The 12,438-nt window shown below is 38.6% G+C and overlaps 1 protein-coding gene across 2 annotated transcripts in view; it reads left to right on the top strand.

Moving 5' to 3' along the window:
* GMCL1 (germ cell-less 1, spermatogenesis associated) overlaps positions 1-6,983 on the top strand; it is a 38,551-nt gene extending 31,568 nt beyond the window's left edge. For both annotated transcript variants that reach the window (XM_021699256.2, XM_021699255.1), the window contains 2 exons: positions 1,054-1,141; positions 5,597-6,983. In XM_021699256.2, coding sequence (XP_021554931.1) covers positions 1,054-1,141; positions 5,597-5,725 — 217 coding nt within the window. In that variant the 3' untranslated portion in view covers positions 5,726-6,983. The remainder of the gene's footprint in view (positions 1-1,053; positions 1,142-5,596) is intronic.
* The last annotated feature ends 5,455 nt before the right edge of the window (positions 6,984-12,438 follow it).

Raw genomic sequence — 12,438 nt, 5'->3', positions numbered from 1 at the left:
ATACCACCTCAAACCCATTGGGATGGTTATTATCAAAAACAAAAAGTGTTGATGAGGATGTGGAGAAATTGGACCTTTGTGTATTGCTGATGGGAATGTAAAATGGTATATCCTTTATGGAAAATGAAATGGCGTTTCCTCAAAATATTAAACATAGAATTACCATATGATCCAACAATTCCCCTTCTGGGTATTTACCCAAAAGAATTATAAGGAGGGACTGGCACAGATATTATTGGTACATTCATTTTCACAGCAGCACTATTCACAGTGGCCAGAAGGTGGAAGCAACCCAAGTGTCCATCAACGGGTGTCCATGTAGATATTGTCCGTATCTACAATGGAATTTTATTCAGCCTTGAAACGGAAGGAAATTCTTACACATGCACCAACATGAACCTTGATGACATTATGTTAAGTGAAATAAGCCAGTCACAAAAGAACAGATACTGTATTATTCTACTCATATGAGGTACCTCGAGTAGACAAGTTCATAGACAGAGAAATTAGAATGGTGGTTGTCAAGGGCCGAGGTAGGGGAAATGGGGAATTCGTGTTCACTGGGTACAGGGTTTCAGATGGGAAGATGAAAAAGTTCTGGAGATGGATGACACTGATGATTGCAGAACAGTGTGAATATATTTAATGCTGAGAACTATACACTTAGAAGTGGTTAAAATAGTAAATTTTATGTATATTCTACCACAATAAAAAAGACATTTATGAATTATTTTATATCCCAGGTCTGTATAATAGCATAAGCTTACATATCTCCAAGAGGATCAGTTTAGAATTTGAAAAGACTTCTTAAAATCTTTTATCAAATAAAAGAATATGGAAGAGAAAAGTAAATATTAAAGTGAAGGAGGGCTTGTTTAAATTAATCTGTGGTTAAAAAAATCATATGTTTAGGGGTACCTGGCTGGCTCAGTTAGTGGAGCATGCGACTCTTGATCTTGGGGTTGTGGGTTTGAGCCCCACGTTAGGTGTAGAGATTACTTAAAAAAAAATGTTTATTTTTTTTATTTGTATTGTTTGTTTTTTTAATCCTAGATTACGTTTGGCCTCTTTTGATAGTAGTGGAAAACTAGTATGTAGTAGAACAACTGGCTATCAAATACTTACACTTGAAAAGGATCAGGTATGTTTGATTACTTTTCTGTTGTTTGGTTATAGTATTTGTCTTTTGAATCCTCTTGAAAATTCTTAAGTAGAATTAACATTTGATTTAAAGATCGGTTTAAAAGTTTTTTGAGGGCACCTGGGTGGCTCAGTCGGTTAAGCAGCTGCCTTCAGCTCTGGTCGTGATCCCAGGGTCCTGGGATTGAGCCTCAGAGCCCCCACATCGGACTCCCTGCTCAGCGTGGAGCCTGCTTCTCCCTCTGCCCCTCTGTTCCCCCTGCTTATGCTTCCTCTCCCCCGCCCCTGTGTCAAATAAAATCTTTTTTTAAAAAAAAAGTTTTTTGAAGGTAGAGATGGAAATACTGTGTTCACATATGCATAATTTACCCCCATTTTATTAGAAGTGTAACTAAGACCAAAAAAAAGGAAACAATTTGATTTGGGGGGCAGGGTCCCGGTCCTGGGATCGAGCCCCACATCGGGCTCCCTGCTCGGCGGGAAGCCTGCTTCTCCCTCTCTCACTCCCCCTGCTTGTGTTCCTGCTCTCACTATCTCTCTCTCTCTGTCAAATAAATAAACAAAATCTTGGGTGCCTGGGTCGCTCAGTTGGTTAAGCGACTGCCTTCGGCTCAGGTCATGATCCTGGAGTCCCTGGATCGAGTCCCGCATCGGGCTCCCTGCTCGGCAGGGAGTCTGCTTCTCCCTCTGGCCCTCCCCCCTCTCATGTGCTCTCTCTCATTCTCTCTCTCTCAAATAAATAAATAAAATCTTTTAAAAAAATAAAATCTTTAAAAAAAAAATTTTTTTTAAAATAGCAAACACGTTGAAGATAATCCAGTATGTCTGCATAGCTCCTGAATATTAAGAGAACATTATCCTCTAGCGCAATAGATTTCTAAAGTAGCAAGCATCTCTTATGTTCCCAAACTCTAAAGCCATTTGTTTCTTCATATATCACATGCATGCAGAAGTTTCAAAATGTCATGATAAGAAAGTAAACCATTTTCAAAAAGTAACATGAGAGGTCCTAAAATGTTAATGAAGTTTAGGGGCACCTGGGTGGCTCACTCAGTTAAGTGCCTTCAGCTCAGGTCATGGTCCCGGGTCCTGGGATCAAGTCCGGCATCAGGCTCCCTGCCCAGCGTGGAGCCTGCTTCTCCTTCCCCCCTGCTGTTGTTCCGCCTGCTCATGTTCACTGGCACACACGCTCGCTCTCGTGCATGCTCTCTCTCTCTCTCAAATAAATAATCTTAAAAAAAAATACTAAGGAAGTTTACTTCTATTAAAACTAACCACCATTCCAAGGGACATACTGTTTTTTAATAAAAAGTTCAGAGTCTGTAGTTCACATTAATTATTAGAAGCTAGCCGTTTTCTTCAACTGAAGAGCCTCGTACAGAACATGAGAATTTAGCACTGCAAGGAACCTTGGAGTGATAGTTGTAACCTCACATAGTTCTGACCTCACATAGCCTGTATGAGAATTCCTTTAACAACATTTTGACAGAGGATCCTCCACTTGTTGCAATTCTAGCAACAGAGAGCAGACTCTCTCACACATGGTAGATAGTATTTGAGAAGGTAGATACATAATAAGAAAAGTTCAGATCTGCCTTCAATAGAACTTTGTTAGTCCCCCTGGCACCCTCTGGAGCTGCATGAACAATGGCTATCTTTACTTTCTACCTGGAACTTCATAAAAAATACTGTCATGGCTCAAAGCAGCCAGAGATTCAAAAACACCAGGCCAATATAATAGTTGTATTTCAAGTGTTCCTTGAGTGTTCATTCAGCAAACATTTGAGTCCCTGCCATGTGCTAGGTTCTGTGCCACCCAGGTGCCCCCAATTTTTGTATAATTTATAGCTATCTTTTTTTTTTTTTAAAGAGCTGATTCAGTTTATTTATTTATTTATTTTTAAAGATTTATTTATTCACTTGAGAGAGCAAGAATGAGAGAGAGAGAGAGAGAGAGAGTACACGAGAGGGGGGAGGGTCAGAGGGAGAAGCAGGCTCCCCGCTGAGCAGGGAGCCCGATGCGGGACTCGATCCAGGGACTCCAGGATCATGACCTGAGCCGAAGGTAGTCGCTTAACCAACTGAGCCACCCAGGCGCCCAGAGCTGATTCAGTTTAAATTTTTTTTTTAATATTTTATTTATTTGACAGCAAGACAGTGAACACAAGCAGGGGGAGTAGGAGAGGGAGAAGCAGGCTTCCCACTGAGCAGGGAGCCCAACTCAGGGCTTGATCCCAGGACCCTGGGGTCACCACCTGAGCTGAAGGCAGACGCTTAATGACTGAGCCACCCAGGTGCCCCTGTTTTATAGCTCTCTATCTTACAGGACTTTGCAGACTAGATTTGCATTAGGTGAAGGATCTCAGCAATGTGTAAGAAGGATTAGAGACATGGTAATAGGTGAAAGATGATTTAGAACCTATTGTTATAATCCAGATAAAGGATGAAAACCTTAAGGAAGGTAGCAATGGGGATGAAGAAACGTTGATGGGTTCTAGAAATAAAGCAGTGCAGTTGATAGAATTTGGTGCCTAATTGTGTGAAGATGAGAGAGTAGTTAAAGATAGTTCCTAGGGTTGCCTGGGTGGCTCATTCAGTTAAGCGTCTGCCTTCGGCTCAGGTCGTGATCCCAGGGTCCCGGGATCGAGTCCCACATTAGACTCCTTGCTCAGTGGGGAGCCTCCTTCTCCCTCTGCCACTCCCCCTACTTGTGCTCTCTCTCTTTCTCTGACAAATAAATAAATAAAACCTTTTTTAAAAATAGTTCCTAGTATTCTGACTTGGGCAACTTGATTTATAGTACTTATTCCTTTGATTTGAAGTATAGGAAGGAAAATGAACATGACAGACTGCAGGTGAAAAGATGATGAATTCAGTTTAAGCCATATTTAATTTGAGGGCATTGAGATGAAAGTGTGCTGGGTGGTGGATAAATGGATCTGGGGTTTACAAGCAATGCCTGGGCTAGAAATAATGACTGGATGAGATAGCCTCCAGGAAATGTGTAGAGAATCTAACAGGACAGAAACCTAGGGGATACTGGTATTTGAGGGATGAGCAAAAAAAGTAACCTGGTGAGACATTTAAGAGCTGGGATGGCGAGTCAAAGCCAAACTACAAGAGTGAAAGTATAGATGGCCTGTAAAGAAGAGGTGGTAGCCAGTAGCTGATGGTTTGAATTGGAGTTGCTTTATGTCTAAGTGAAGATTTCCACTAGAGAGTTAGATGTATAGATCTTGGAATTTAGACCTAGATGAAGAATGTGGGGAAGTAATAGAGCTCTGTACAGAACAGGAGGTGAAGCTCAGAGAAGCAGAGATTTGTAAACGAAGATGGAGAAAAACGGTCTGGAAGTAGAAATGGAAACCTAGGAGGATGCTGTCACTCTGTCTGATGCTGTGATATATGGGCTTCTCTGCTTCCACTTTGTGTGTGTGTGTGTGTTCCTTACCTTCCTTATCCAATTTACCTTGCTTTTCCCCCAATACAGAAGCTATGTCCAGTTAAGCCTACATCAGTCATTCAAATATTCCAGTATGTTAGTCTCTCTTCATTGTAGGAGCATCTTCCTTAGTAAAAAATCAAAAACTTGAGGCTTAAATAGTGTTTAATAGTATGTTCTTCAAAATATATAAAATAAGGCAAAACCAATGTATATTACTGCAGAGAATATATCTAAGTATTCAGAAAGTAGAAGTTCCAGTGCTGCTCCTTTTCCTCTGAAGACTTACGCTGTTCACCAAATGCTGTTCATACAGGGTTCCAAATGGAGATCTGTAGAATGAGAGATGGTTACATTTGTGGCTCTCAAATATAGGATCAACTCTTGTCTCTGTGAGATTTCAAGGCATTCTCATGTGTGCTGATGTAACTGAGCCTGAAATTGATATTACATGATAATGTATTTTATATTCCAAGAGACAATATGTTTGCATTAGAGATAGTGGAAAATCATAGACAAGAGTGGGAACGTGGGAACCATGCTTGTTAGTGCTAATAATGGCTTGCCACGTTCTTCCCATTTATTTGCTATACCTACAGGCCATCAGGAAATGAAGCCAAATTGCTATATTTTTCTTGACTATATCTGTTCATAAGATACGTAGGTAGTTGATAGAAATTTTTCAATAATGAAAATAACTACCATTACTGAGTACTTCATACATGGCTGGCTTTGCTGAGTCCTCTATGTGCATTGTGTCATTTAATCCTCACTATAATCATGTGAGGTGAGTACTTTTATTTATTTTACAGTAAGGAAGCTGCAGTTGACAAGTCATTGACTTGTCCAGCATCACAGCTAGTAGGTGGGAGTTTCAAGATTAGAACGGTGACTTTGAGACTTCAGATGCAAGCTCTTAACCACCATATGATCTCCTTTAGTTTACTCAGTTCAACAGTATGGTTTTCTGTTTTCTGTTTGTCTTGTCATTAAAGCTCCAAATTTGTTTTATAGGAACAAGTAGTGATGAACTTGGATAGCAGGCTTCTGATCTTCCCTTTATACATCTGCTGTAACTTCCTGTATATATCACCAGAAAAAAGAACTGAAAATAATCGTCATCCAGAAAATCCAGAAAACTGAGGATCTCATCAGTTGGAAACAACTGCAACTTCCTTACTTTGAAAACTTTTTCGGCCAGCTTTAATTTAATGGCCCTACTGATATTCACATCTAAGGTGACTAACAATGACAAAGGCCTTATGAACTGTACAGATAATACAGAAGACTATTCTTATGCTCATTACATTTCTGTGCATACATGAAAAAAAAAAAAAAACGTTTTAAAGCCAAGAAAATACCTGTCAAACCATTTCTGTTATAAAGATGTTGACTTGTGCTTTTAATTTTTAAGCATCAGAAGACAACCGCTGTAGGTAAATTTCACTTTGCAGCCTAATATAGATTTAATTTTTAGTTTAAACTTTGATCCTACCTATGTTAGTGAACATCAGTTATCTATCTGTAAATTTATTTTTATTTGGCTAAAAGAACGCTAAAGGAACAATTTGAATGGCTAATTATAAATGCTCTTTCAGTTGGTGCATTTGAAGCTGTCCTTTAATTTTTTCAACTGCTCTTTATGATTCCTCCTCATACTCTGATACCCTTCAAGCTGTGCTTGTTTTTAATCATTAAATACTTTTTTGTGGTTTTGGAGACTAAGCTGGGGAACTTTTTATTTAACATAAGCATTTTCATGCTATTTTATTTTGCTTTTAATTTAGCTTTCTTAGGATTTTTAACAAAATCAGCTTTATACTTTCAAATGAACTTGAATGGGGGAGAAAATCAGTTTGAACCTGAGGATATTTCTTTGCCTTACATGGTCTTTTCTTTGACATTCTGTACTTTATTCTTAGGTCATGGATTATTTATGTACCAAATATTACACTTTAAACATTTTCATATTCTCTGATCTTCAGAATTATTTATGTTCAAATTTTGGTTGGGAATCCTATTTCCTACTTAAGCTCAGGACCTTATAACCTCTGAATTGAGTGCCTTTGAGTTATACATGCTAATAGAAATTTCATAGTATATGTAAATAAGGTCGGAGGATCTCATACAGAAGCTTACAATAAAGCATAATGTAAAAATAGAACTTATTTTTGTCAAAAATGGGATGTACACTTGTCATGATTTATATGTTTGCTTCTTATGTTTACTGCTATTTTGCAAATAGCCATGCTCATCTTCTTTCCAGTCAGAGTAAATGCTTTTTGTGGTTAATGTATATTTTTAGTATATTTTAAAAATTGGGAATCATTTTTATGTATCTGTACAAATAATAAATACCCATTTGGAAAAAGAATAAATAAGCTCTTATATAAAATGGACACAAAACTTAGTTGAAAACAGAATTTTTTTCTTTCTAGTTAGATTTTTTTCCAATTAGATTTAACTTTTGGAATTTGATAGTTTTTCTTCCCCAGTAATATGTCCATAGGTTCATAAATTGCTTTTCTCCTTTCAAAATTCATCCTCTTTGACTTAAAGGAACCTTTTAAATGCCCCCCCCCAACTGTAGTTTAAGTGTTTTAAATATAATAATTTAGCTATATAAAGTCTGCTTTTCTTATTTTTATATTTGGCTATAATTATATCTCTTTCATGAGATACTTCTTTTTCTATCTTATTCTAGCATCAGAGGTTCCTTGCTAAAAACTATAAGTAACAACCTTAATTTGAATTCTGTGATTAATTGAATTTTTAGAAATATTGGGAGTAAAGAGAAAGATTGAGTGTATTAGTGCATAAAATTAACTATTTCATTTCATTATATAAATTAACCCAATTTGAATTATTTATGGTTCCTTTCCTTTGGTTCTTTCCTAGCCAAATTGCTTACGTTGTCCACAAATAATAACTACTTCTTCAATCACAAGTAGGTTGTATTCTTATCTGAGAAATTGGTAATTGTCAGCTACTGATAGTAGAGATCTGCTTTTGTTTTTATTTCCTTAGCATCAATTTTTCATTCTTTTCAATAGGAATATTTTCCATAAAGTATTAATAATGTCAGCTGAAGTATCATGTAAACCATTATATATGAAAGATTTTGTGTTTGTCTGCCTTTGCCTTATAGCCATTGCCAAGTCTTTTTTTTTTAAGCTTCTAAGGCTAGAAAATGATATTTACCCATTAATAATTATTATCAGTAACTTGGTTATTAGTATCAGTTAACTTTGTTATCAGTAAAGAAGAGGTCCTTAAGAGAAAATATTCTAGAGTCTCATGCCAAAGAGGAATATGAACGTACCTTTTTTTTTTTTTTAATGGATTTGCCTTGAAACTTAGCAAGGTACAGGCAAAATTAAATGAACAGTGGTAGTCACTAGCTTTTTATTAAGTGTTCAGTGGCTAACGTTTTATCACATTTTAAGTCTTTTAATGGGATTACCATTATATATGAATAATTTTCAAAATCAGGTGCAAAAGTGAGGTTACCAAGGGTCACTGTGGCTATTTTTTAAAAATTTTTATTTAAATTCAAGTTAGTTAACATACAGTGTAGTACTGGTTTCAGGAGTAGAATTTAGTGATGGCAACACTCAGTGCTCATCCCATTTTTAAGGGCTTGAACTCAAGACCCTGAAATCAAGACCTGAGCTGAGATCAAGAGTCGGATGCTTAACTGAGCCACCCAGGAGCCCTTGTAGCTATTTAAATTTAAGTTAATTAAGATTAAATAAAAGTTAAAATTTACTTCCTCTGTCACACTAGGCACATTGTGCTTAGTAACCACATGTAACTAGTGGCTACAGTATTGGACAGTGCAGATATAGAATATTTCCATCATTGCAGAAAGTTTTGTTGAACAGTTGGTCCAGAATATTGAACTATTAATGTTGAAACTATGTCAAAAGTTATATTCCCTTAAAGATGAACCCATGTTAATAATAGATGATAGAGCCAGGGGTGCCAATGGTAGATTAGATCAGATACTTGTAATGATAATGTTGATTCATAATTTAAAGCAATATGGACCTAAAAAACAAAAGACAGTACACTTCCTCCTCAGCCAGAGAGTTTGACATTTTTCCCAGGGTCCAGGTGCAGGGGTATAAAAAAAGCCTCAAACATCATCAATCACTGTTAACTAGAGGTCAGACTGCATCTAATTTAGGGGGGTAGATTACTGACTCAACAGCATGCACCCACATGTAATGATAAAGTAGGATACTTTTGTAAAAGCTGGTGATTTTTAAAAAATAGAACTAGCAAAGTAAAACAAAATTTAACCAAGGCTAGAGATTAGTACATTTGCGGACAATCACAGATTGTTAATGTTGGTTCTTTTTTTTTTTTGAAGATTTTATTTATTTATTTGAGAGAGAGAATGAGACAGAGAGCATGAGAGAGGGGAGGGTCAGAGGGAGAAGCAGACTCCCCGCTGAGCAGGGAGCCCGATGCGGGACTCAATCCCGGTACTCCAGGATCATGACCTGAGCCGAAGGCAGCCGCTTAACCGACTGAGCCACCCAGGCGCCCCGTTAATGTTGGTTCTTATGTAAGGTATATACATACTTTAAGTACAGTTTGCCTTTATTGAAAAAGTACTGTTGGGGAGGGAACTTAAAAGCAAGTGTGTCAACAAGTGTTGACCCTACTCCACTTGAATTCCATTAAAATGGAATGAGGGTACCTCAAACTATTCATCAGAAATATAAAGGATTTTCTTCCAGATACAGTGCTGAAAGATATACAGTGCTGGATAACCTACATCCTGAGAGAAGGCAATTTGATCAGTAAGTAAGGAAGCCCTAGCAGAACCCAATTTCTGTCCCACATTTTAAAGGGGAAGGAGACTTTTGGAGACACACCATTTTTTTCCCCAGATAAGATTTAATCTCCACTAGGGAACTTATTCCTTTGGTTTTTCCCTTTCTCTTCTATTATCTTTACTTTTTTTTTTTCTCTATACTGGCTCATTCACACCAATATTTAAATGTGCTTAAGTTTCTCATATCTTTGAGAAACCAAACATTTACCTTCACCCACTGCCGTATTTTGCCCTGCATCAGTTAAACTTCTCATACAGTTTCTCCAAATTCTGTCTCCACTTCAAAACCCATGCACAGCTCAACTCCACTAAAACGTCTGAGTCAACAGAGACTTTGTTGCTAAATTCTGTAAGTTAGATGTATTTTTTTCATTCTTTTCCAGTAACACTTAAAACTTACCACTTTGCCTCCTTAAAAAGCAGCCTTCTCTTAAACTTCTCTGACATCACACTCACCCGGTTCATTCTGTTTCTCTGCCCACTCCTTTAGTCTCCTTTCAGTGACTCATCTTAGCCTACTCTGGCTGTCTCCAGGCCCTTTTCTGTCCTGAGCCTGCACCAAGTGATTTCATGCACTCACGGCTTCAAATGAACATCTATATTCTGATGATTTCCCTTTTTTTTTTTTAAGATTTTATTTATTAGAGAGCAAGCACAAGCAAGGGGGAGGGACAGAGGGAGAAGCAGACTGCCCGCTGAGCAGTGAGCCCAACATGGGGCTGGATTCCAGGACCCTGGGATCATGGCCTGACTTGAAGGCAGATGCTTAACCAACTGAGCCACCTAGGCACCCCTCTGATGATTCATTTTTCTGTAGTTCCAGCCTGGATCTCTAATGAGCTTCAGATACACATCTAGAGGACTAGAACGCTAATCCTCCTGAGTGTTCAAAGTGGCACCTCAAATTAGCATGTCCAGATCTGAACATTATCTTTCTCCTGAATTTATCATATATGCCTTATCTTATTAGCAAGTGATGCTACCATCTAACGATCCAGTGTAACAAGCCGGAATCCTGCATGTCATTCTTGAATCTTCTAATTCCCTCATCATCTTTATCCAAAATCCCCACGTTTTTCCTGTTTTAGCAACTATTTCTCAAATTCAGCCACTTTCCACTTTATCTACTGATACCATTCTAGTACATGCCACTGTAATTTCCAGTCTAGATTATTTTACCAGCCTCCTATTATATTCCCCCTCTAGTCAAGTATCCACATTAAGTGTTCTCTGAATAAACTCAAATCTGATTCCCTCCCATCTTTAAAAGCCCTCAAAAACTCCCTATTGCCTTTGCCTTAGAATAACTCTTTACCATAGTTTACAAGCCTATTTCAGCCTTTGTATTTCCTCTCCCATGCCTCTTGCCCTCACACATTCAGACTCCTCTACTGCTGGAAAATCTCTTCCATCTCTCCCCACAAATGTCACCCCATTTCTCCTGGCTAATTTCTAACTCCTTCTTAAGGTCTTGTTTGAACATTATTTCCTCTTGGAAACTTCTTGACAACTCTTCCCCTCAAAACCAGTTAGGGACCTGTCCTGTGCCCTCACAATATCTAATTCTTCCCCTATCAATGCACTCGCATGCTATTTACTTGTGTGTATCCCTCACTGGACTGCAAGCTACTCAAGAGCGGATTTGTGTTTTTTTCACTGATTAATCATCTGGTATATAGGTGTGCAATAAATGTTTGTGTGAAAACTGTATTAATCATGGTTTTTAATTTTTTTATTTTTTGTCATCTGGGGCCTTGCTGAGACTGCCCTTCCCAGGGCTAACTGTTCCTAGAGATAGCAAATGTCTCTCCTTCTAGCCAATAAAAGCCCAAACCCTCCAATCACCTTCTTTATCAAACTTTAACAAGCCAAGGTAATATTGCTCTGCCCTAATGACCCCGGGGCCAGGTACCAAACAACTCAGGATAGCCACTACATCCCAAAGCCCACTGAAACTTTTCTATCCAATCTTAAATCTCTTAGCTTGGGGAGCCTGGGTGGCTCAGTCAGTTAAGCATCCAACTCAATTTTGGCTCAGGTCATGATCTCAGTGTCATGAGATGCAGCCCTGCATCAGGCTTGGCGGGGTATTGGGCATGGAGAGTCTCTCTCTTCCTCTTCCTCCATCCCTCTCCTCGCTCCCCCTCTCTAAAAAACAAACAAAACCTCTTATGTGTACCCTGCCTCTGCTATTCCTTCCTGCAAAAACCACAATAAAGGCTCTCACCCATGCTTTCCCCTTGCTCCTGGCTCCTGACCCACCATAGTGCTTCCCTGTGTGGACATAAACTTTGTGTATTCTCTGTCTAGAATTGGTTTGGTATAAACTATTCTATGCCTGTGGGCAAGAACTGGAAAGAAAAATGGGAAAATGAGAACTGTATTGGGGTGGAGGGTATACAGCTTTTATCAGACCTTTAGAGAATATCAGGTAGCACATTTTAAAGCCCATTGTGGACAAAGAAGATTAAGAAGCCACCGGGAAAGTGAGGCTAGATGAGCAGAGATGAAAACTCTGTTCTCACCAGAATCTTGTTACCAAAGTGGCAGGGTTTTTTGTTTTTGTTTTTGTTTTTTCTACTCAATACCGTTTGCCAAATAACGAAACAGTATTTGAGGGCAACCAGGTAATTTATTCAGTAGCTAGAGAATAGAGAAGGGGAGCTCATGCTCTAAAGGTACCTTTTTCCTATTAAGTCTCCTGTCAGGGTTTTATGGGGTTAAGGGAATTAAGGGGATGGTAAGCAAGCAGACCTCACAGCTTTTGAGGGGAGAGGAGACTTCTCAGAATGAGAGTGCCAATTCTCTTCCCTTAAATGAGTGCAGTCAGATCTATCATGGCACTGGTAGCTGTGTTTTCTGTTACTCCTATTAGATGTCAATGATCCGGAGGCCACGTGGAGGGTTAGCACGGCCGCTAAACTAGACCAAAGCGGTGGAAAACTGGGTCATGGGGGGCTTGTTTGGAGTCTATGGCTTCTGGTATCTGGCCTTAATTTCTGGTGGCAAG

The sequence above is a fragment of the Neomonachus schauinslandi genome, chromosome 10 (assembly GCF_002201575.2).
Source record: "Neomonachus schauinslandi chromosome 10, ASM220157v2, whole genome shotgun sequence".
NCBI lineage: Eukaryota > Metazoa > Chordata > Mammalia > Carnivora > Phocidae > Neomonachus > Neomonachus schauinslandi.
The sequence above is the reverse complement of the archived record's forward strand: the minus strand, read 5'-3'. Positions and strand labels throughout refer to the sequence as shown.